At 31.8% G+C, this 21,608-nt stretch overlaps 1 protein-coding gene across 1 annotated transcript; it reads left to right on the top strand.

Moving 5' to 3' along the window:
- Positions 1–10,310: 10,310 nt before the first annotated feature.
- On the top strand, positions 10,311–11,331 carry LOC118058216 (EG45-like domain containing protein). The gene is made up of 3 exons (XM_035070916.2): positions 10,311–10,489; positions 10,760–11,033; positions 11,147–11,331. The coding sequence occupies exons 1-3, from the start codon at positions 10,378–10,380 to the stop codon at positions 11,151–11,153; spliced, it is 393 nt and encodes a 130-aa protein (XP_034926807.1). The 5' UTR covers positions 10,311–10,377; the 3' UTR covers positions 11,154–11,331.
- The last annotated feature ends 10,277 nt before the right edge of the window (positions 11,332–21,608 follow it).

The following is a 21,608-nucleotide window of genomic DNA, read 5'->3' on the forward strand; positions in this document are numbered from 1 at the left end:
TATTTATATAATTATGTTCTTATCTTAATTATTTATGTTTCTTTCTTTCATTATGTTTAGCTAAATCTATTATGTCAAGGTGAAAATGTTACACCAATGGTGTAAGAATAAGTATAGTATAAACTCAACATGGACTTTAATGCTTGATACTAACATGTTTTTATATTTATTATCTTGTTCACTCTTAATACCTTACTTGTTAAATGATTAATCTAGATTTGTGTTGAACAACCCTTAGTATAATAAATGCTTGGCACTTTCATAGCCCAACCGTATGGTATAATCGACACCTATGCTATGAAAGGAACTTGATTTGTTGTTAACATAAGTTATAATCATGAATACCTGACAACATTTACAAGTATTAGCATTATTCGAATAAGATAATTAATGTAATCATGTTAACAATTTATAATCCGATTGGAATCTCCTTTGTGTGTGGTTTCCAGTTGAGTAATAAGAGTTTATACTATACTTGTTTGAAATATCATTAGTGGATCCTCTAACCTTGATAATTGTTTGTATCATTGTTTAATGCTTATATCAATATCACATCTCGAAACTCTCTTCAACTTGTTATTGTTGTTGTTGTTACTATTATTATTATTATCATTATTATTATTTATAATTTATATAGTTAACCTCCATGTGGTTCGACCCCAGTCTTGTTGGGTTATTTATTACTTTGACACTCCTACACTTGGAAGAAGACATCAACTCTTTGGTCGTGTCACATGCTAGACCCAAACACTTAGGTCAAAAAATTTAAGATTTTTCAAAAGCATGATTAGACTGTAAAAACAAATATGACCTCATTTAAGCAGGATTTTTCATTCATATGCAATAGAACTTAACTGTAAACTCTTTTTTTTATGCAATTTATTTCATAAATTTGTTATATTCAAAAAGGAAAGAATGGGGGGGATGCCGAGTTCAAAGCGATTTATTTCAAGTCTTAAAAAATAAACTTCTCTTTTTTGTATGGATTGTGGATGAAAATATTAATTTTATGTTTTCATCCAAGTGTTGGATAGTTTTTTAAATAGTTTATGCTTTTTAAAAAAAAATATTCATTTTTTATTTATGTATTAATAAAATTGATGTTATTAATCTAAAACATGATATTATTTTTTCCGTATCTTTCAAACTAAGAAATAATGTTGTCAAATGGTATTAAAAAGTGATGGATGAATTTTATGTTATTAATTGTAATGAACCAAAATGTTTGTCAATGAATCCATGTAGGTAAATATAGTAGATGAATGGGTTCATGCTACAATTACGACACTATATTGAATCGTGTAATTGATCATATTAATTATAGGAGATGATGTTGGTGGTGGTGATGAAGATGATTCCAATGAAGCTGATGATGATGATGATGATGACAATGATGATGATAGTGATGGAATTGAAGATGAAAATTATAATTATAATAAGGCTAAATCATTTTTATTGTAAAAAACTATTGCTATGCATCGCCGATGTTTTACACATGGATTATGCTACTTATATGCATAAGAAACCTTGTATGGTTTCATATAACACAAGAATGAGATGGTTAAATGAAGTCGTACGAGGACACTAGAAATGATGTGTTAATATGTTTAGGATGGATGCAACGACATTACAAAACCTTTGTTATGACTTGGAAAAATAGTATGGGTTGTAACTGTAAAAAAAAACAAGTGTTTTTGAGAAGGTGGCAATGTTTTTTTTACACCATTGCAAAAAGGTGTAAGAAATAGGCAAGTTCAATAAAGATTTCTACATTCTGGTGAAACTGTGAGTCAATATTTTAATGAAGTGTTGAAGACAATTTGTTTGCTTGCGATAGATATAATTAAACTAAAGGACTCTAAATTTTTAAACACTCTAAAAGAAATTGCGATGAATCCAAGATTCATGCCTTATTTTAAGGTTAGGCAAATGGTGTTTCTAGCAATTAATGACAAAGAAAAAATAATTTCTAATTTTGGTTTTTTATTTATGAAATGTTGGCTATTGTTTTCTTTAGTTTTGTAGAATGCGTTGGTACGATTGACAACACACATCTTAGTGCTTCTGTATTTTAAAAAAATTAAATACAATTTACTGGTATAAAAAGTGTGCCGACACGGAACGTAATGGTCGCATGTAATTTTGATATGCAATTCATATTTGTTTGGGAATGATGAGAAGGTAGCACTCATGATACTTATATATTTTCTAGAGGCTATTGGCAATTCAACTATAACATTTTCGAAACCTTTTGAATGTAAAATTATGAAAATAATTAAATGTTATTTAAATTTAAAATATGTTTATTCTATATTTTTGCTAAAATTAGTTACAATTTTCTTACTTGTCATCACAAGGAAATATTATTTGGTTGATACTGGGTACCCAAATGAGTATGGACTTCTAGGTCCATATAAAGGTGAGAGATATCACTTCTAAGATTTTCAGCGTCGACAACAACCAACAAGTCGGGAAAAGTGATTCAATTATGCACACTCATCACTCATATTGTCATTAAACGTGCCTTTGGAGTGTGGAACGAAAGATGAAGAATTTTACTGAACATGCTCGCATATCCGTATAAATCACAAGTGCAGATTATAGTGGCATTAATGGCACTCATAACTATATTAAGAGGAAGTCGCAAGAAGATATTGCATTTACAGAATATGATCGCTATCATAACCCATTTTTGGGTTATTCCTCAAATTCAATTTTTTCTTCCAAAAAATAAAAAATATATATTTGGACTAGAAAAACAAAAAATAATAATAACAATAAGAAAAGGATGCCAAAAATCCTAGAAAATGACTAAAAATTGATTGAGGAGGTTTAAAAATACAAAGATTAAAATTTGACAATATTTTGTTAACTAATGAGAGTCATATTGATAAGGAAAATTCAATTTAAGAAAGAAAAGTCCAAAACTAGATTTTTATAGACTCAATTAAATTTTATTGAAGGTTAATTGAATTTATGGAGGGTTTGATTATAAGAAAAATTGATTTTGAAGTTAATTTGGGCTTTAATTGGAAGAAATTAAAGTTCTGAGGTCAAATTATAATTTTTAAGAGTTGATTTGGTCAAATCAAGGGCTTAATTGCATAAATATTGAAGTTTGATAGCCAATTAGGGACTTAATTGAAGAAATATGAAACCAAGGATCAAACTGGAAAAGACGTGTAAATAAAGGGGCTGTAATTAAATTGAATCAGGCGCCAAATTGAAGAAATTAGAAGTTTAGTGATCAATTGAGAGTCAAATTGCATAAATTAGAGACCAAGAACTAAAGTGAAAAAGGCAACCAACTTCAAGGCCAACGATTGAATTTGACAGGGATGCAATTGAATTGATTTTTAAAATCACAAATTGAGGACTGATTTGGACTTTGGCACGATTTTGCCACCATTTTCTTTTAAATGAAACGACGCGTTTTGGGTAAAACGGTGCCATTTCATCCACTATTTAAAAAAAAAAAAAGACCCAAACGATGTTGTTTTGAACGATAATATGGGTCTTCTTCTTCCCCTAGACGCACGAGGTAGGGTAATAAGAAGGCTTCCTTCCCTTGTTTTTCTCTTCCCCCTTTTTTCGTAAAACTCAAAAAGACGTCGACCAAGACCCCCACTTGCCTAAAACTTTGACCCGGGGCCTGCCACAAGGTGGAAAAAAAGAGGGGACATGCCCTTTGGAACGTGTAAATTATGGATATATTCCATTTGAGAAGGTCTTTTGAATGTCTTAGCTTTGGAGAACAACATCGAGTAATAAACATTCTTATTTTTTTTTATGTATTACAAAAAAAAAAAAAACATAAATACTACTCACAACTTGAAAATTTATACATGTCCTTCATGGTAATTTCATTACTCGAAGCACTTAAAAAAAAAAAAAGCTTAATCAAACACATGTAAATTATATTTTAAACAATTATAATTTTAACTAAACACATATTTTATTATATCAAACCATAACAAAAAATGATTTTATAAAAACCTACTTTTTTTTACCACTCTGATCACAAAAGCCAACACTCTCCAAAACTCACCATTCAAAGGAAGCAGAAGTTGAACAGTCAAGTTGATTGTTGTGCGATCGAGTCGGTGTTCCAATCGAAGGTCCAAGCCTCCCAATCTCTATGCTGTTGGGAGAAAGAGATACCCAACTGGGAGGGGAGAAGACCAGAGATGCCTTGATCCTAGGTCGTTAAGCTTTCCGCATTGATAAGCTCTCTAAATCTCAGAAAAGCAGCAGTGACCTCCGTATAGCTAGATTCAATCAGATGGTTACCACGCTCAACACTTGGAATTGGAAGTACTCTCCATGCAAGCAACCTCCGCGGCCTGGGCATGGGTGTCTGGTTTGATGCATGTAGTAATGAGGCAGCAGCATGATAATGATGAGAAAACCAGGATTTGTTTTTAATAATTCATACCGCACATCCATGGCTATTAATGATAACAAAATCCTTGATGTTCTTGAAGCATCTAAGCAATATAACAACGATTATCTACACCACAAATCTGGTGGTGATCACTCTTTAATAGTGTTTCTAAAAATTCAATTCTTTTGATTAAAAATTAAGTTTTTTATATATTTTAAATCATTTTAATGTATTGGTATAAAAAATAATTTTAAAAAATAAAAAAATATTATTTTGATGTATTTTAATATAAAAAATATTTTAAAAAACAATTATAACTACACTCTCAAAGTTTAGCAAATGAAATTTGAGATCACATTGCGGTTCTTGAAGGAATGATTTGAAATAGCATTTTGTTGCTAACATTACCTAAGCCTATCGTATATTACACGGACCAATAAATAAGCAAGTTATTAAATAAAAAGAAACTGTTGTAATTCATGTCCAAAATCCAAAAACCAAGATAGCGTGAAGTATTATCATGGTGGGAAGTGGTGACAATTTTCCAAGGAAACAAGTTACATCACCACATCAATATTGAATTTCGTGGAAAAGATGTTTTGATTACTTTCAGTGTTATTGTTCAACGTATCTGTAGTGCTTAAAGACCAAGCGTGGAAAAATGTTAGGTCAAACGAAGAATGCATTAGGAACAAATGGTCAGACATTTCATATTTGTATCGAAAGTTTGGTTTCGATCGGGTAAAAAACATTATAAGTGATATTTGGGAACGCGGCCCAAATAGGTTTTACAAAAAAATAAATTTTTTATTTAAAATTATTTTTTTATATATATTTTTAAATTATTTTAATTTATTGATATTAAAATTTTTAAAATAAAAAAAATTATTTTAATACATTTTAAAATAAAAAACATTATAACACTTACATACACAATACGACGGGATGTCAGAATTGAGGAGTTGTCATCTAATAATTTGATTTATTGTCACTAAAAGATTTAGATGGACTAATCTTATATGAAATTCTAAGGTAAAATATTTGTTATGCCAAAGGAATATATTAACAACCTAAGATAAATTGCATTGTATAATCTATATATGGATTAAAGGTATTGATGAGTTCATAACTGATGGTCCGTTTATGATTTAAAATAAAGATTTACACTCATAAATAAATATAATATTTTAAATTTATTATAAAATAATATATCCAAATAAATTCTTATAAAATATTGGTAAAATTTTCATGGATTAGTTAAATCACCACATTAATATTGAATTTCGTGGAAAAGATGTTTTGATTCCTTTCCGTGTTATTGTTCAATGTATCTAAAGTGCTTAAAGACTAAAGCGTGGAAAAATGTGAGGTCAAACGAAGAAGGCATTAGGAACAAATGGTCATACATTTCATATTTGTGTCCAAAGTTTGGTTTGGATCAGGGTAAAAAACTTTATTGGAGTTTTTAGGGGACGCGCTCAAAATAATTTCACAAAATATTAAAGTTTTTATATTTTTAAATTTTTTTAACTTATTAATGTTAAAATAATTTTTAGAATAAAAAAATATTATTTTAGTTTATTTTTTAGTGAAAAGCATTGTCACAAGTGTGTGTACAATATGGCGGGATGTCGGGATCGAGAAATCTTATATGAAATTCTAATATAAGATATTTGTTGTGGCTAAGGACAATATTAATACTTTTAATGCACCTTATCTAAGGTAAAATGAATTATATAGTCTATATATAGTTTAAAGATATTGATATATTCTTAACCGATGATACATCTATGACTTAGAACAAAGATTTATGCTCATGAATAAATCAAGTATTTTGAATTATTATAAGCTTGAATACCTAAACAAATTATTGTGGGAAAAAAAAATTGTATATTCACCTATCTTGGAAGGCAAAACAGTTTTTATAATTAATATATCATGGTGAAAAATACTCCCAATAAAAATTAGTGAATATTTGAAATTTTTTTGAGAATTTTATAATCAACTCCTTGTATTTAATTACTAGTCTACATGTAAATCTAGTATTTATATCAAAATATTAACTATTAATTCTCAGAAAAACAATTTAGAGTTTTTAAAATATTGGTCAAATTCTCATGGATTTAATAAACTAGTTATTAAATCAAAAAATACATGCAACGATATTTTTTTCATTTTTGTGCATAAAAAAAGGCTATATCATACCATGTATTTTTTATATATATTTTAAAGCCAAAATATGGTTTCTGTTTTTTTTTTAAGACTTAGTAATATGCAAACCAAATAAAAAACATTTTGCTTTCATATTTTTACAAAATGATAAAATGTTTTAGAAAATTTTGAGATTTTAATGAAAAGTGGTTATTTTAATACTAGGTCACTATCTTACACTATAAGTCTATAGTCTCAATATTAAATAAAATTGCTAAAAAAACATGTGAAAGATCAACAAATAATTTTAAATTGGTCCTTGAATTTGTTTAGGAATTTTTGGGATTCATTTGGGGTTTGCTCAGCAAAAAAACATTTTTTATTCAAAACAAAACTGTCAAAATAGGTCTAAAGGCTTATTTGCTTAAAAACCCAATAGGCCAAAAATTCCTCAACAAATTACTAACCAACCAAACAAAGCCTTAGCACCTGACTCAAAACAAAACAAAACAAATCGGGTTGACTCGAAAACACACACTAGTTCAACCATGAACCGAACTGAAAACCATGTTTTGATCCGAAACTAAAGCAAAAAAAATAATTAAATAAAAAACAAATCAAAACTAAAAAAACACAAAAAACATAAAATTTTCTAACAAAAATATATAAAACACCAAGATACGATGAATATTCAAACTGAAACCCAACAAACACAAATCACAAACCAGATAAGTTTTCATGCAATCAAGGGCATGATTTTGTTTGTAATCATGCGTAGATCAAGCATTTATTTTCTTCGATTAACACTCAAAAGCAACGATTTGATCAAAATATGTTTCAACAGTCGAAAGAACTCTAGAATCTAAATGCATGAATACATGTTATGCATGAATTTTAAACCTAGATTATTTGCTAAAGATGACAAACTGACATGTTTGTGCCATTAATTAACCCAAAACAACTAAAAAACAAGAGGCTAAGGCAAAGTTCATGCGAAGAACATAAACCCAAAATTTAGAACATTTCCATAAATTGAAAAACTAATTTCAAAACCCAGATTTGGCCTTCTAGGCCTTTAAATACACTTCTTTCGATCCTTACAAACCACATTTTCAATGCCAAGCATAGTTGAATTCAAAGACCTAACAAAAGACATCAAACCATCATAAACATGCATTAAACTCCAACTTCATAACTACAACCGCAATGATAGCAAACAAAAACATTAAATTTCATTTCAAAAATGACTTTTTGAACACTTGGAACCTAAACCATGCTCAAGAACCAAGAACATACATTGAAAAAAATAGAAAAGGCATCACACACCCACTACCACCTTTTGGTAGAATCCAAAAAAACTCTCTTATTTTATCAAAATCAGTAACAAACATATTGTCCTGACACTCAGTAACATTAATAGCAACTCTAAACAAGAATTAAACAATAAAAACAACATTTCTACATATTAATCAGAATAAAACTAGAAAATATCATAACATTAAAACAAGTTAAGAAAAAAACATCATAAGAGGTTTAAACATTAATAAAGCATGAATGGGCAGACCATATGAATTCCACCCTTGAGTTTTTACATGGTTATACCTTCTTCAAACTTGTTGATTGTAAGCTACTGTTTTTCTTCTCTTTTCCTTCATTCTTTCCCTTTCACCCTCTGTATTTCCAAAGCTTGTTAGACCTTATATGTTAGGCTTTTGAACCTTCATAATAAAGTCTATTAATAGAGTATTTTCGTATATTTTTCCTTTCTCTTTCTCCTCTAATTTCCAGGGGTATTTATAGGGTTCTTCTAGGTTTTTTGGTGGATTTCCTCAAATATTGATCAAAGTTTAGCCATTTGATCAAAGTGAGACGATTCTAGACAAAAGCTAACAACTAAAAGCTCTTGCACTATTCTGGTTTTGCAATAGTGGTTTTTGTTTTAAGGGTACTTGGTGGTTTTTCTAAACTTGGAAGGTGAGTTATTTTAGGACTTTTGATCTTAGAATGAGGCTTTAGAACCATTGATAAGAACCCTTTAAGAAGCTTTCAGTGTGAACATATGAAAAAATTGGTGGTTTTATTTAAAATGGGTGTCTGGTTAAGGTTGATTAAGTTGATCACTTTTAAGAACTCGCCAGAGCAACTCTGATATAAAAATCATCAGAAATCACTTGAAGTTGGTAAAGGAGATGCACGCCTTTTGTTTAGATCCAACCTTACTCAATTTGAAGATCCGTAGCTTAACAATCATTCATTCAAATATGCTAACTCGATTAGTCCAGAATCTGAAAATGTAGAGAAGTTGATCAGGGACAAGATGTTGGAGACTTACGTGAAAGAATTGGGGGTTTAAGTGTCCAATTTCATGGGCATAGGGTTGTAGTGTGAGTGTTTCTAAGTTGAATGATGGTGGTTACATCTTTTAAGGTGATCAGAAATGCCATATTCATTCGCTTGAACATGCTCACTCGATCATCTAAAATTGTCAAGGAATGAGATGAAAAAATGGGTGAACAAAATGTTGTCTAGGTTAAACCCTAGAAATTAAGGTTTTTTTATTTGAGATTTGACCAATTTCAATTTAATCCCTGCTCTTCCAATTCTTTTTTATTACACGCCTAATTGTCTCTCAACTTTTAATTGCACCCCATCCAAACTCAAATATTAGCCTAAAATTTCAGCACCTTTTACAAACGAGTTCATAGTTTTCAATTTGTTCAATCCCATCCTTAATTGAACACCAAAATTTCAATTACTTTCAATTTGGCCTTTAATTTGACCAATTTCTACCCTTGAAATTGCGCGCCTCTTACAGGTTGATCCTTTGTTATAAGAATCTGCAATAAAGTCCTTAAATGGCCTCCAAACTTCAATTTGTTTTCCATAATTAAGCCCTTGATTTAACCAATTAAACCTTTTAAAGTGTAATTTCAATCCCCAAACTTCAATTTCTTCTAATTAACACCTAAATTGATTTCAAAAACTATTTTCCTTGCAAACAAATTCTCAATAAAATTAATTAAGCCTCCCAAAATTGTCATTGATTCCTTAACAATCCAAATTTATATTTCTTTACCCCAAATAAAAATATTTTCACCAATGAGACCTTTTGTTGGTCAGAATTAGGTTGCCAATTTTACTAATCTTATACATTTTAGTCCTTCAATTTTTTCACTTGTCATCTTGGTCCTCCACCACTAATCTTGAGCAATCTTTTAGACTTTTTTAATGCATATTTTCTTGTATTTTTTTATTATATATATAATAGTTAATAACCATTATTTTAAAAAGCAGTCGTCGTCATTATAGTCTCAAACATCCCTTAAATATTAGAAAGAGGTGATAAAGTGTAATCAAGTACTGTTTATTAGCGTTAAGACAGAATGAAGTGCGTTAGTTTGAAAGAGAACATGAAAAAGCCAATGGGAACATAGACCTAAGCAAGATGCGGTAATGGTCTTTCCAAGTTTCGTAGAATTCTTTTCATTCTTCTACACTGAAGAACATGGAAATTTTAATTAACCGAACATAAAAGTATCTGCACTCCTTTTTTTTCTCCCCCTCTTTCCACGAAGGTGACAGCAAAGACTAGACAGACATTTTAGTCTAGAAGGGTACTTTTGAGCGAAGGCAAAGTCATACGCGGTCTACTCTCTCATTAGTGAAGGGGGAGGGCCGGGCCCATGAAGACTGAGCAAGGAAATGCACCCTTGTTTACTCTCCAAATGGAGGAAACCTGTTCTTCATAGGCAACTTCTTCTATAAATTAGCAGCTAGAAAGAGTCAGGTTTGCGCCACGAAATTACTTGGTCTTTTTTTCCTTAGACCTTAAAAAAGAAGAAATGGGTTATAAGATTGAATCAGTTTTTATAATGGTAGGCATTGTATCATGCCTTATCTCCGTTGCGCATGCTGCACAAGGAAATGCCGTTTTCTATGAGCCTCCTTATACTCGTAAGTTATAAATCTCATGATTCCATGAACTACGTTTGCATCTATTGACAGTAAATTCATATCTGGGTTGCCAATTGCTACAGGGTTTTGTTTTCCTTTATCTTGTTATTTAGAAATTCTTGAGCACTAGTACATATTTTCTTCACAGTAGGTATAATATCCTTCCGCGAGTCTTTGATGATGAGCTAGTTCTTGTGGCAAAAATTGAAGCCTTCTCCGACCATGGTTACTAATCAATTTTTGTAAATACTCTTTGTATTAATTTTGCAGCCTCTAAGTGTTTTGGAAACAGGAACGATGGAGTTATGGTTGCTGGGGTGAGTGATACTCTGTGGAATGGTGGAAAAGCATGCGGGAGAAAATACAGAGTGTCGTGCATACGAGGTGCAAATCAAGCTCCAAAACCATGCAAACAAGGTAGTGTCGTCGTAACAGTTGTCGATTATTGTAGTAAAGGATGTAATGGAGTCATCAATCTTTCGAAGGATGCTTTCTCCCGAATCGCTGATCCTAATGCTGGCAAAGTCGTAATTCAATACGACCAGTAAGTGTAACTTTACTTGTTCCTTGCTATCTATACCATATAAATCTGTGATGATAACAACAGCTAAAAGGTATTATTTGATGGGTTTTTTTTTTTTTTTTTTTTTTTTTCAGGGTTTGAAGACTTAATTGTGGGAAAAAGCTGTTTCAAAGCCAAGCTGATCGCGATAGATCGAGTTAAAATAAAATGGCTGATTATGGAACTAGTCTATTTCATGGATGATGTACAACTTATGTAGAACAAAATCAATCAATCAATCAAATAAGAATCATCTCAAGTTTGAGACTTTGAGATTGCACTGTAGTTCTTCAAACTCTGCCCAAAAATTTGCGAGTATGTGAAATATATGAACTTAACTGCAGGCCGTTTGCGCTACAAACTGGGAATTACGCATACGAAGATGCATGAATGCACACTCTAATAAATATATTTACCATTTAATTTCCTTAATTAGTTGTCCCTGGGACTGAAAACAACAAAGGCTATGCACCTGTTGAAACAGTTGCATAGCTCTGTGTTGATCTTTCATCAAATATTAATCCCATGAAAACAAAACTGTTGGATCTCCATTTACATATTTTGCTAGATGACATTTCTTGACTCGTGACGTATTCTAGTATTCAAGAGTTGATTGACCAACAAATATATATATATATATATATATATATATATATATATATATATATATAAAGGATGAAATTTGGGATTTCCTTTAGAACCCATTATATTCGATATGGGTATCTACCGGGACGGGTTTAGGATCCAATTTTAGTAGGGTAAAAATAATATAATAAGTATATAACTAAATTAATTAAGATTCAAAAAAATCATAAAATTCTAATATAAATTTAAAAAATTTACATGTATTATAAAAATATGCTTCATGAAATTCTATTTTTTTATAATTAACAATTGCTCCCTCAAGACTTCATATATTGAAAACATTATAGGATCTTCTCATTACCAACACTTACAAATATCTCTTTTTCAATATAAATAACCTATCATTCAATAAATCATCCACATAACTAATAATAAATTATTTATTTCAATAAACCAACACATAACAATATATTATTTATTTTATCAATTTCTCGATCTTTTTCCATGTTACATTGCAAATTCAACTACAATTACAACTAAACAATTTAATTAAATTCATTTTAATCATCATCAACACATGTTACACATACTAAATACACATAATTAAATTTTCTTTGGTTCCATAAGTTCTCATACACCTATTATATGATCAACTCTACTTTCACCGTAAACACCCAATGTTTCTTTTTTAATTATGCTTTATTTAGAGTCATTTACATCTTATTCTATCTCAAATACATTCCATATAATTTCATTTTTCATCTATTTATCATGTCCATAATAATTCCTCATAATTATAATTTTATATTCAAAATACATCTTTTTAAAATGTTTCCTAATTCTTATATTTGTTGAAACTCATTACTGATTTCAACATGATATATACTTCATTTGATTTTTTTAGGCAAGTGCCCACATTGCTTACATGGTGGATATGTCCATGGGTATCTACATGGTCCAACAAGACTATTTATGGATATACTTTGCGTCCTCCCTAGGATATTGACCACAAGTTCCCTTAAACTCACCTTGCTATTGAAAGTAAACTGATTATTGAAAATTACCAATCAACTGGTTGAGATAGAGCAACTTGGTGGAATAAGTTGAAACAATTGACCGTTTTAGTCGGTAAAATACAATTTTTGTTCATATTAGGATCTCCTTGTAGTAGTTTAATTCCTTGATTGTCTAGGATTTAATGCTTATAAAAAGGCTTGTAATTTAGCATTATTAAATAGTACAAAAGAGAGAGAGAGAGTAGCTAAGAGAGCTTAGAGAAAAATAATTAATAAAAGCATACCTTCCCTCAATCTTCTTTTTGTTCTTAAGTATTTTACTTTCCATTATTGTGTTTTGGTCTTCTACCATATTCATCCTTCTTCCAACAAGTGGTATCAAAGCTTGATTTGATTATTTGACATGGCCAATCCAAACTTCCTGCTTCAATATTCTAGGTTAACAAATGACAACTATGAAACTTGATGTATTCGAGTAAACGTTTGGCAAGGTTCCTAAGATGTATGAAAGATGATTGAAAAAGGCCTATAAATAGAGTAACATTGACTTCAACCCAAGGGAGGCCGTGCAAAAGGTATGAAAGAAGGATCAAGAAGCATTAACAATCATCCACCAATGTTTGAATGATGTCATTTTTGAGATAGTGGTCAACACAACCACTGCCAAGTAAGCATGAGAAGTTTTGCAAGAATCAAATCAAGGAGCTAATAGTATAAGAAAAGTTCATCAACAAAAGTTAATATGTGACTTTAAAAAGTTACATGTGGTGGAATCGAAGAATATTTCAAATTATTTTGCTAGAGTATTGGCCATATATAATCAAATGAAAAAACAAATAGGGAGAAGATGGAAGAGACATGTGTGGTAGAGAAAATTTCACACTCATTGCAAAAGAAGTTCTATTATGTATTGGTCGTGATAGAGGAGTCGTAAAATATGGATATTCTTTCAATACAAGGTCTCATAGGAAACTATAAGCATATGAAGAAAAAGTTAATGAGATCAAAGAAAATATGGGTGCACAAACACTTTTTTCAAAGCAAGATGGCTTTTACTATTCCAAGAGGGTAGAAGATGTGGACAAAGCAAAGAAAAAAGAAGAAGAAGAGGTTGTGGCAACCTTAATAGGTCAATTGGCCGACCGATTCAGCTAACATAAGCAATTTGAGACATGGGTTTGACAAATCAAAAGTTAAATGCTATAGTTTTCAAAAGGTAGGTTACTAAGTTAAAGATTGCAGGATTCCAACAAAAAAGGTTGATGAGAATGCAAATCTAGTGATAGAAAAGGAGAAAGAAGTCACCCTATTACTAGTGCATGATAAGAGACTGCAAGACAAAGAGAACATGTGATAGATACATAATAGAGCTAGCAACCACATGTGTGTAGACAAAGACAAGTTCATAGGCTTTAGACCCAGCCTGCCCAAATTGTGTTTTTTAAGGGTGTGTTTGGCAAAACACACCCTTATGCCTTGACCATAATTTTTATGCCCACTCTAGTTGATATTTGGCCAAACAACCCCCTTTTCAATATTAGAAAATTTCAAAAATATTTAAGGGCCTTCATTGTTTTATTTGTGGGCCCTTTGCACTTTGTTTTATTTTTTTTTCTTTGTGTTTGTATTTTTTCTACATGTGCTCAATTTGTGGACTATTACTGTTAAATGCAAATATATCATGCAATGTTTTTTTTACTTCCATCTAAAAAAGGGCAAATAATAATAAAGGATAAATAAGAAAAAAATGGCATAGAAAACTTCTTCAAATTCATTTTTTTGCGAAATTATTCACTGACGCTAGAGTCAGGAGTATCATATTTTTTTTTGGATTTACGAGATATTTACCAATGCTAGAGATGGAAATATTTGTAGGTATTTTTCACTGACACTAGAGTCGGGAACATGAAAGGAAGAATAAAAAAGGAAAAAGAGAACAATTTTTAGTAATTTTAGACAAAAATAGCAATGTAGCTTGCCTCAAGTACGACGCTTAAAGAGTAATAGCATCTTCCCTTTTTACGTAACCAGTCTCGTATCATATAATCTCTGTTGACTAGTTAGGGTTCCTAGTGACCATAAAATTAGGTAGCGACTCCTTGAAAAAACATTTTTCCCTAAAAGAACAAGATGCCAGATATCTACTCTTTTTCCAATCGAGTGATAATTTTTAAACGGTCACCGCGATATCTAGATGAAACAGAATGGCGACTCCACTAGGATTTCTTTGGACTAAGCTTTACTTTTTGTCTTTTTATTGCTAAAAATGTTTGTCGTACTGTGTTTTAGTTGTTGTGTTGTCTGTATTTATCAAGTTTTATTTTTTGCTTTTTTTACTGTTTTAGCATGCATAGTTATTCATGTTTATCATGCATATATATTGGATATGGATATAAGGCTTGCACATATCACTCATCTCATTTTTAAAAATATGTGTGGTACCAACTTTAAGATAAGTGGAGGAGTAATGGCACCCTAATGGCTTTAGCCTGGGTAAGACTTGCGAAACCATCCAACTCTCGTATGATTGTTTGCTTGACAGTGGTCGATATGCTGAACTGATATTACTCAAGGCCTCTATCTTCATATTGCTTGTAAACCTCATATCAACCTTTTAAGGACGATCATTGAGTATGCAAAAGACCTTTGAGACTAGATATCAAAACTGCCCCGATGCATTTAATGACTAGAAACTATCATTTAGGTTAATCCCTACGTAAATTCATTGAGATAAGCTTAAACATGCTTTTGGGTGACGTAATGGTTGTTATTCCTAAGATAACAATTGTTAAGTATGGACTCAAGTCTGAATCCTTGCAAATGATCGAAGGAGATTGATGTAACCATATTATTCGATAGTTTCACCCACATTTAACTAGTGTTTTGCCTATGTTTTATATATAAAATGCCTTGATGTTCTTTGTTTTATGTTTTAAAGGCACTTTTGGATGAAAGATGTTAAAAGGAGTAAATTGGAGGTAAGAAGCAGATTTCACCTTTAGTCAATGTTTTGTGCAGAGCGTGAGCTCTAAAGGTCGAAATGAAGTGATTCTAGTGAAATTAAAAGGCTAACATCCATATCTTTTTGGACATCTAAGGCAAGAAAATAAAATAAGGAAGAGTATGGAAATTGCAACCTTCAAAGTCAAATCTCGTAATCTACTAATGTTAACCTTTGGCCATTTGTACTTGAATATCTGGAGCTAAAGAAGTTCAATTGATTCAAACTCAATTTTTTTAGATTCCTGACTCAAAGGCCTATCAACGCTTTAAATTTCAGCAAAAAAAAATGTCATATAAAGGAGATATGATTTTTCAAGGATGACAACTGAATTCTACCAGCAAACAGGTTTCGTGAAGAAATGAGCCCAAATTACATTTTGAAGCATGTAAACCGATATCTAAGTTTTTTTTTAAGCAATTTAGCTCCTCTAAGTCAAAGCTTGAAGATTTCATGCAAAGCTATTTCTTTTTTTTTTTAGGAAAATAGTTGTTGAAGTACTTAAATGTAAACAATCTACTTAAAGGGGGACTATTTTGTAAAATAAAGATTAGGGTTTCCTAGGATATAAAAAGAATGAGAGAATATAAGGGGAGCAGCCAGCCAAGAGGAGAAAAATGCCCCCTCTAAGAAACTCGAAATCATCAATCCTCCTTTTTTTTGATTAGTTGTTCAACAAACATGCAAGGCTAAACTCTTTTTCTTGGTTGCAAGGACACGGGAACCTTCGGATTTCAAGAACTGTGAGATTTATTTTACCTTTTCTTTTCATTTTGTATGATGAATATGTTTGTTCTCATATGTTTATTTTTCCTATTATTGTTTATTTTAATTGCTACAGCGGACTTTAAGTTGTTATTGTAGACAATCTATTGCTAAGTTTGGTATCAAAACATGAGTTGTGGTATATGAACTTGTGAAGCAACCGAGTTTAATAATTGTTGCAGATCTATGTTGTTAATCTTAGGGAGAACATGCAATCAAATCAAATATATATTGTAGACAATTATGTTTTCTTGATTGATCAACTTATCTAGTTCTTAAGGCTGCCATTGAATTAAATTATTAGTACATACATTGTGGTTGTTTGATGGTTAGGGTTAATTATACAACGGATTCCTTAACTAACCAATGTTAAGATGAGATAAATATTTAGAATATAAATTGATGTTTCGTTTCCATGATCAGTTATGATTTTTATAGGTGGATGTGTACTTATTACCAAGTTTTGTTCTCCTAATAATTTTCTGATTTTATTAAATTTCATTTGATAGTTTTTTATTTTCTTTTGCTTTAGCTTAGATAACATCCAAACCCCCCCTAAACTGCATATCATCTATCATAAAAATCTGACTTGAACCTTCCTCGTGGGATTGACCCCTTACTTGCTCTATACTATCTTGTGTGTTGTGTTTAAATCTAGGATAATTAATTTATGCGACTACGACATCACAACAGAAACTACCCTAGACAAGATATCAATGAGATACCGCTACTCAAAGATATTAGATGCATAATGAAAGACACCAAGAATGTGGTTGAAAGCTCAGATGACAAAAGGCTAAACATATCTCTTCTTAGCATTGCAATGAATATCATATTCAGATCTGACCACACATCTAAAGAATAACAATTGTTATGTCACCCCCCAAAAAAGGTGAACCATACCCAATATGTTGCATTCATCTTCATGCATGTTTAAACATACACTTATAAACTGTCATAATACTGCACTTCAGGTGAAATATATGCCCCCCAATAAAATACACCTATAACACTTGACTGTGAAAAAGACAAATGGAAAATGAAGAAAAAGCTCAATTGAAAGCCCAACACCGAAAAGAGATGGAAAGTCTTAGAGAAGAAGTCGCAAGGCTTACTAGCCTACTCGAACAAGCCTTGAGATATAAACTTGAAGAAGCAAAATTTACAGCTCAGCCTGAACTTTACTATTAAATCCACATAATTTAGGGGTAAATGAGGTGTCTCAACAGGTTATATATTCTGAATTTGCTCAACCAACATATCCCATAAAAATGTCATCTACCATTGACCTTACAATAAAGGAATCTCAAAAGAACAACATGGTAAAAGAAGATGGCATGTATAAATGGGCTACCCTAGAACAAAGACTTAGGGCATTCAAGAAGATTAGCCTATATGACCATATAAAAGCTGACGAGATGTGTTGGGTACCTAACGTAGTCATTCATAAAAAGTTTAAGGTGTTAGAATTCATCAAATATACAAGAACTCAATGCCCTGTAACTCATCTCAAGGCATACTACAACAAAATGGCTAAAGTAATCTATAATAAGAAACTGCTAAATCATTTTTTTTCAAGACAGTTTGAAGTGACGTTGCCTTACTTGGTATATACAATCAGACAATACCAAGATAAAAAAAAAAAAAAAAATGGAAGGACTTAGTTGATGCCTTTATTAGGCAATATAAATTCAATATAGATGTGGCCTCTGATAGGTCAAGATTACAAGTTATGGAAAATGATAACAAGGAATCCAAAAGAGAATACACTCATAGGTGGGGTGAGACTGCAGCATGGGTTAATCCTTTTTTGTTGGAAAAGGAGATGATCAATTTGTTTGTCAACACTTCCAAAGCCTCGTACTTTGAATACCTAGTTGGAAGCTCTGTATAACATTTTTCTGACCTGGTTACTATAGCTGAGAGTATTGAACAAGCTATCCATTTAGGAAGGATTGCTGACTTAACTAAGGAGAAACATTTCACTAGAGAAAAGAAAGAAACCGAGGTTCACAATGTCAAGGGTGATTATAAAAACGAGAGAAAGAGCTACCAAAACAAAGACATCTAGAGATCACTCGTCCTGAAGACGAAGCTACAGTGTCATTAGGCCAAGACTGGTCTATGTGTGACCTCAATTGACTATTAGAAAAGTGCTCCTGTCAAGGAATTCATAAGAGAGAGACAATTGAAAGATTCTAGAAATTCCAATCGATGATTGCTAAGTGTTTAGCCCTTTTATGTGTTGCCTTGCTAGTATAACGTCTTTGTTGCTTTTTTAGGATTTCAATGAAATAGTGAGTTTGTACTTCAATTATGTATCTTCCTTTAATTTACAACCAAAATATCCTGAAAGGGATTCCCTCTAAGAACTCACAAATACACTTTTGAAGCATCCCGTGATTTTATAGACTCAATTCATCTCTTTTACCAAAATTAGTTTCCCCATTGGAGTTTTGAAAAATTGAACTTGCATTTTGATTCAAAAATGATTTGATGGTTATTTAAAATGATATTTTTAACATTCTACTTGTAAAATAACATATGAATCAAGCAACTCCTTTATCGAGGTGACTAAGCTCTAAACCAAAATGCATAAATAGAAAATGAAACATCACCCTTACCTTGTGACTCTTGAACCATGTGTTTTAAATGTATGAATAATGGTATGTAGTGACCTCGTTGCTCATAGACTCATAAAATGCTTCTTTTCGCAAAGACCAAACCATCACACTGGACGAGATCAAAGTTTATTGATATTAACTGCTTACGCTTGAAATGAGGAAATGGCATCTTTGTTATTCCTTTCATGTTCTGAAATAAATACATCCCTTGTGATCCCTTTTTTTAGCCTGAATAATGTTTCTTTCATGAAAAATCCCAACTAGGATCACACCCCACACTGGAGGCAAGTGAAAATTTCAATGAGAAAAGATGAAAAAATCGTAAGAAAGCCGAAATGGCAAAGGAGCCCAAGAAACTCAAATGTTAGGGGGGCATGCCTAAATCACAAGAAAAAATGATAACCAAGACAAAATGAGTATGCCTTAGCAAAGCAATGAAAAGCAAATCAAAGAAGAGCAACAAAAGAAAAGATGAATGACACAAAGAGTCGAACTACTGATAGTGATCCTCGAACTTTGAATGAATCCTTTTCTTTCATACCCAAAAAACCACAGCCTACATTACATGCATCTAAAAGTCCTTTCAAATCAAGCAAGCAAACCCTTAGAACAATAAGCAATGCTCTTAAAATGCAAAGACTACTTTTTCATAGGAGTCATGACATCAAGAACAAGCTACTCATTATTATTCATGTTGATAAAATGAGTGTTAAAAGATATTTTTTTCCCAAACAAAACCTCGAGCTTCGTCTTGAGCCTTTCACTTTGAAAACCATAAAAAAAAGTCACCTCATGACGTACCTTCACCAATAACAATATCACCAACACAAGAGTGAATAATTTCCTTTCTTAAAAAAAAAAAACCAAGAAGTTGCAAGAATTCAAAAGCAAATTATTTTAAACTCACATTGAAACAAATTTTGTTTTCAAGATGCAAAATTAAGATTTCAAGATTCAAACTGAAAATGAGAGAAATGAGAGAATGGTCATTTAAAACCATTATTTGTTTGAGTTGCTGACAAAGCACACCTAGGGGCAATATGTACAAGGGGGCAACATTATGTTTAGAAGAAAATTTGATCTCTTCTAGAAAAAGAGAGGAACATTTCCTACAATGAGACAAGAGGGCATTTTGGTTTATAAAAAGCAGCTTGATCCTTTCAACAAGTGACACCGAATGTTTTTAGCAATGAGATGAGGAGTAATGAAATATCTTCTCAAATTATTTGATGAGGCCAAAAAATCTCTAGCAAGCAATGGGTCACGATAAGCACCACGAAGGTTTGTTGTGTAAACAAATATGGGTAAGAGACTTATATGGGCCAACGTCGAGTAGGTTAGAAGCTAAATGATGAAGATGACTAAATCAGAGATAGCAAGTCCTCATCAATCAACAAATAAGAAGATTAAGAAGATTGGGGCCTATTTTCAAATAAGGTAAGAGATGCATGCATATCCTCTAAATTTTAAGACATTGGACAATGAGTTTTACAAAATTCATAAAAGAAATCTCTAAAGAGATCCATCAAATAGAAGGCCACCTTGAAATGGCCAAGATTGGAATTATTTTTAAGACTTTTTCACCTATGAGAAATTTTAACCTGGGCAGGTCGCTTATGAGAATCAGACTGCAAAAAAAAAATCTTTGTAATTTTCCACCACCTTTTATTTTCCATCCTTAAGGTAGTGCATTTTTTTACCCTACCTCCTTTCAAGAGCGTCTTTAAGCCCTAACCTCTTTTTCAAGTGTGCCTTCAAGCCCTCGACACCTCGACCATCCAAGGTAATGCATTTCCTAACCTTACATGCTTTTCGAATTGCGCTTCGAGTCCTCATCTCCTTTTAAGTACGCTTCGAGTCCTCATCTCCTTTTAAAGTTGCGTTCGAAGCCCTCACTTTCTTTTGAATGCTTTTTGATCCCTATCTTCCTTTCTTAGTGCTTTCTTGAGCTCCCCATATCGGGGTATAAGACACCAATGAGACCCTTTCTTTGTATTTTTTTCACTTGGGCAAGTCACCTATTACAATAAGACCCTTTCTTTATATTTTAAAAAAAATAATAAAGAGAAAGAAATCTATCTCTGTATTTTTCACCATTGGGTAGGTCGCCTAGAATAATGAGACCACTTGCGAGTTTCCTTGTATTTTATCATCAGACGGTTGCCTAGAAAAATGAGACACTCGCAAAAATTCACGTTCTTCTTCTTATCGTGTAGGTAGCCTGGAATAATTAGACCACTCGTAAAATGTTCTTCGTGTTTTATTCTTCATCGGGGCAAGTCGTCTGGAAAAATAAGACCACTTCACAAAATCCTTTTTTGCATTTTATTCTTCATCGGGTAGGTTGCCTGGAAAAATGAGACCACTCGCAAAATCCTTATCGATTCTTCTTCAAATTGAGCTGGTTGCCTGAAACAATTAGATCACTTGTGAAATCCTTTTCACATTTTATTCTTCATCGGGCAGGTCGCCTGGAAAAATGAGACCACTCACGAAATCCTTCATGTTTCTTCTTCCTAATTAGACCACTCGTGAAATCCTTTTCATGTTTTATTCTTCATCAGGC

The sequence above is a fragment of the Populus alba genome, chromosome 6, assembly GCF_005239225.2.
Source record: "Populus alba chromosome 6, ASM523922v2, whole genome shotgun sequence".
In the NCBI taxonomy this organism is placed as follows: domain Eukaryota; kingdom Viridiplantae; phylum Streptophyta; class Magnoliopsida; order Malpighiales; family Salicaceae; genus Populus; species Populus alba.

Bases quoted from the DNA above. Each gene is read 5' to 3' on its own strand.
- LOC118058216 (XM_035070916.2), top strand. From the start codon at position 10,378: ATGGGTTATAAGATTGAATCAGTTTTTATAATGGTAGGCATTGTATCA. The intron at 10,490-10,759 runs GTAAGTTATAAA...TTAATTTTGCAG, and splicing joins CTATGAGCCTCCTTATACTC to CCTCTAAGTGTTTTGGAAAC.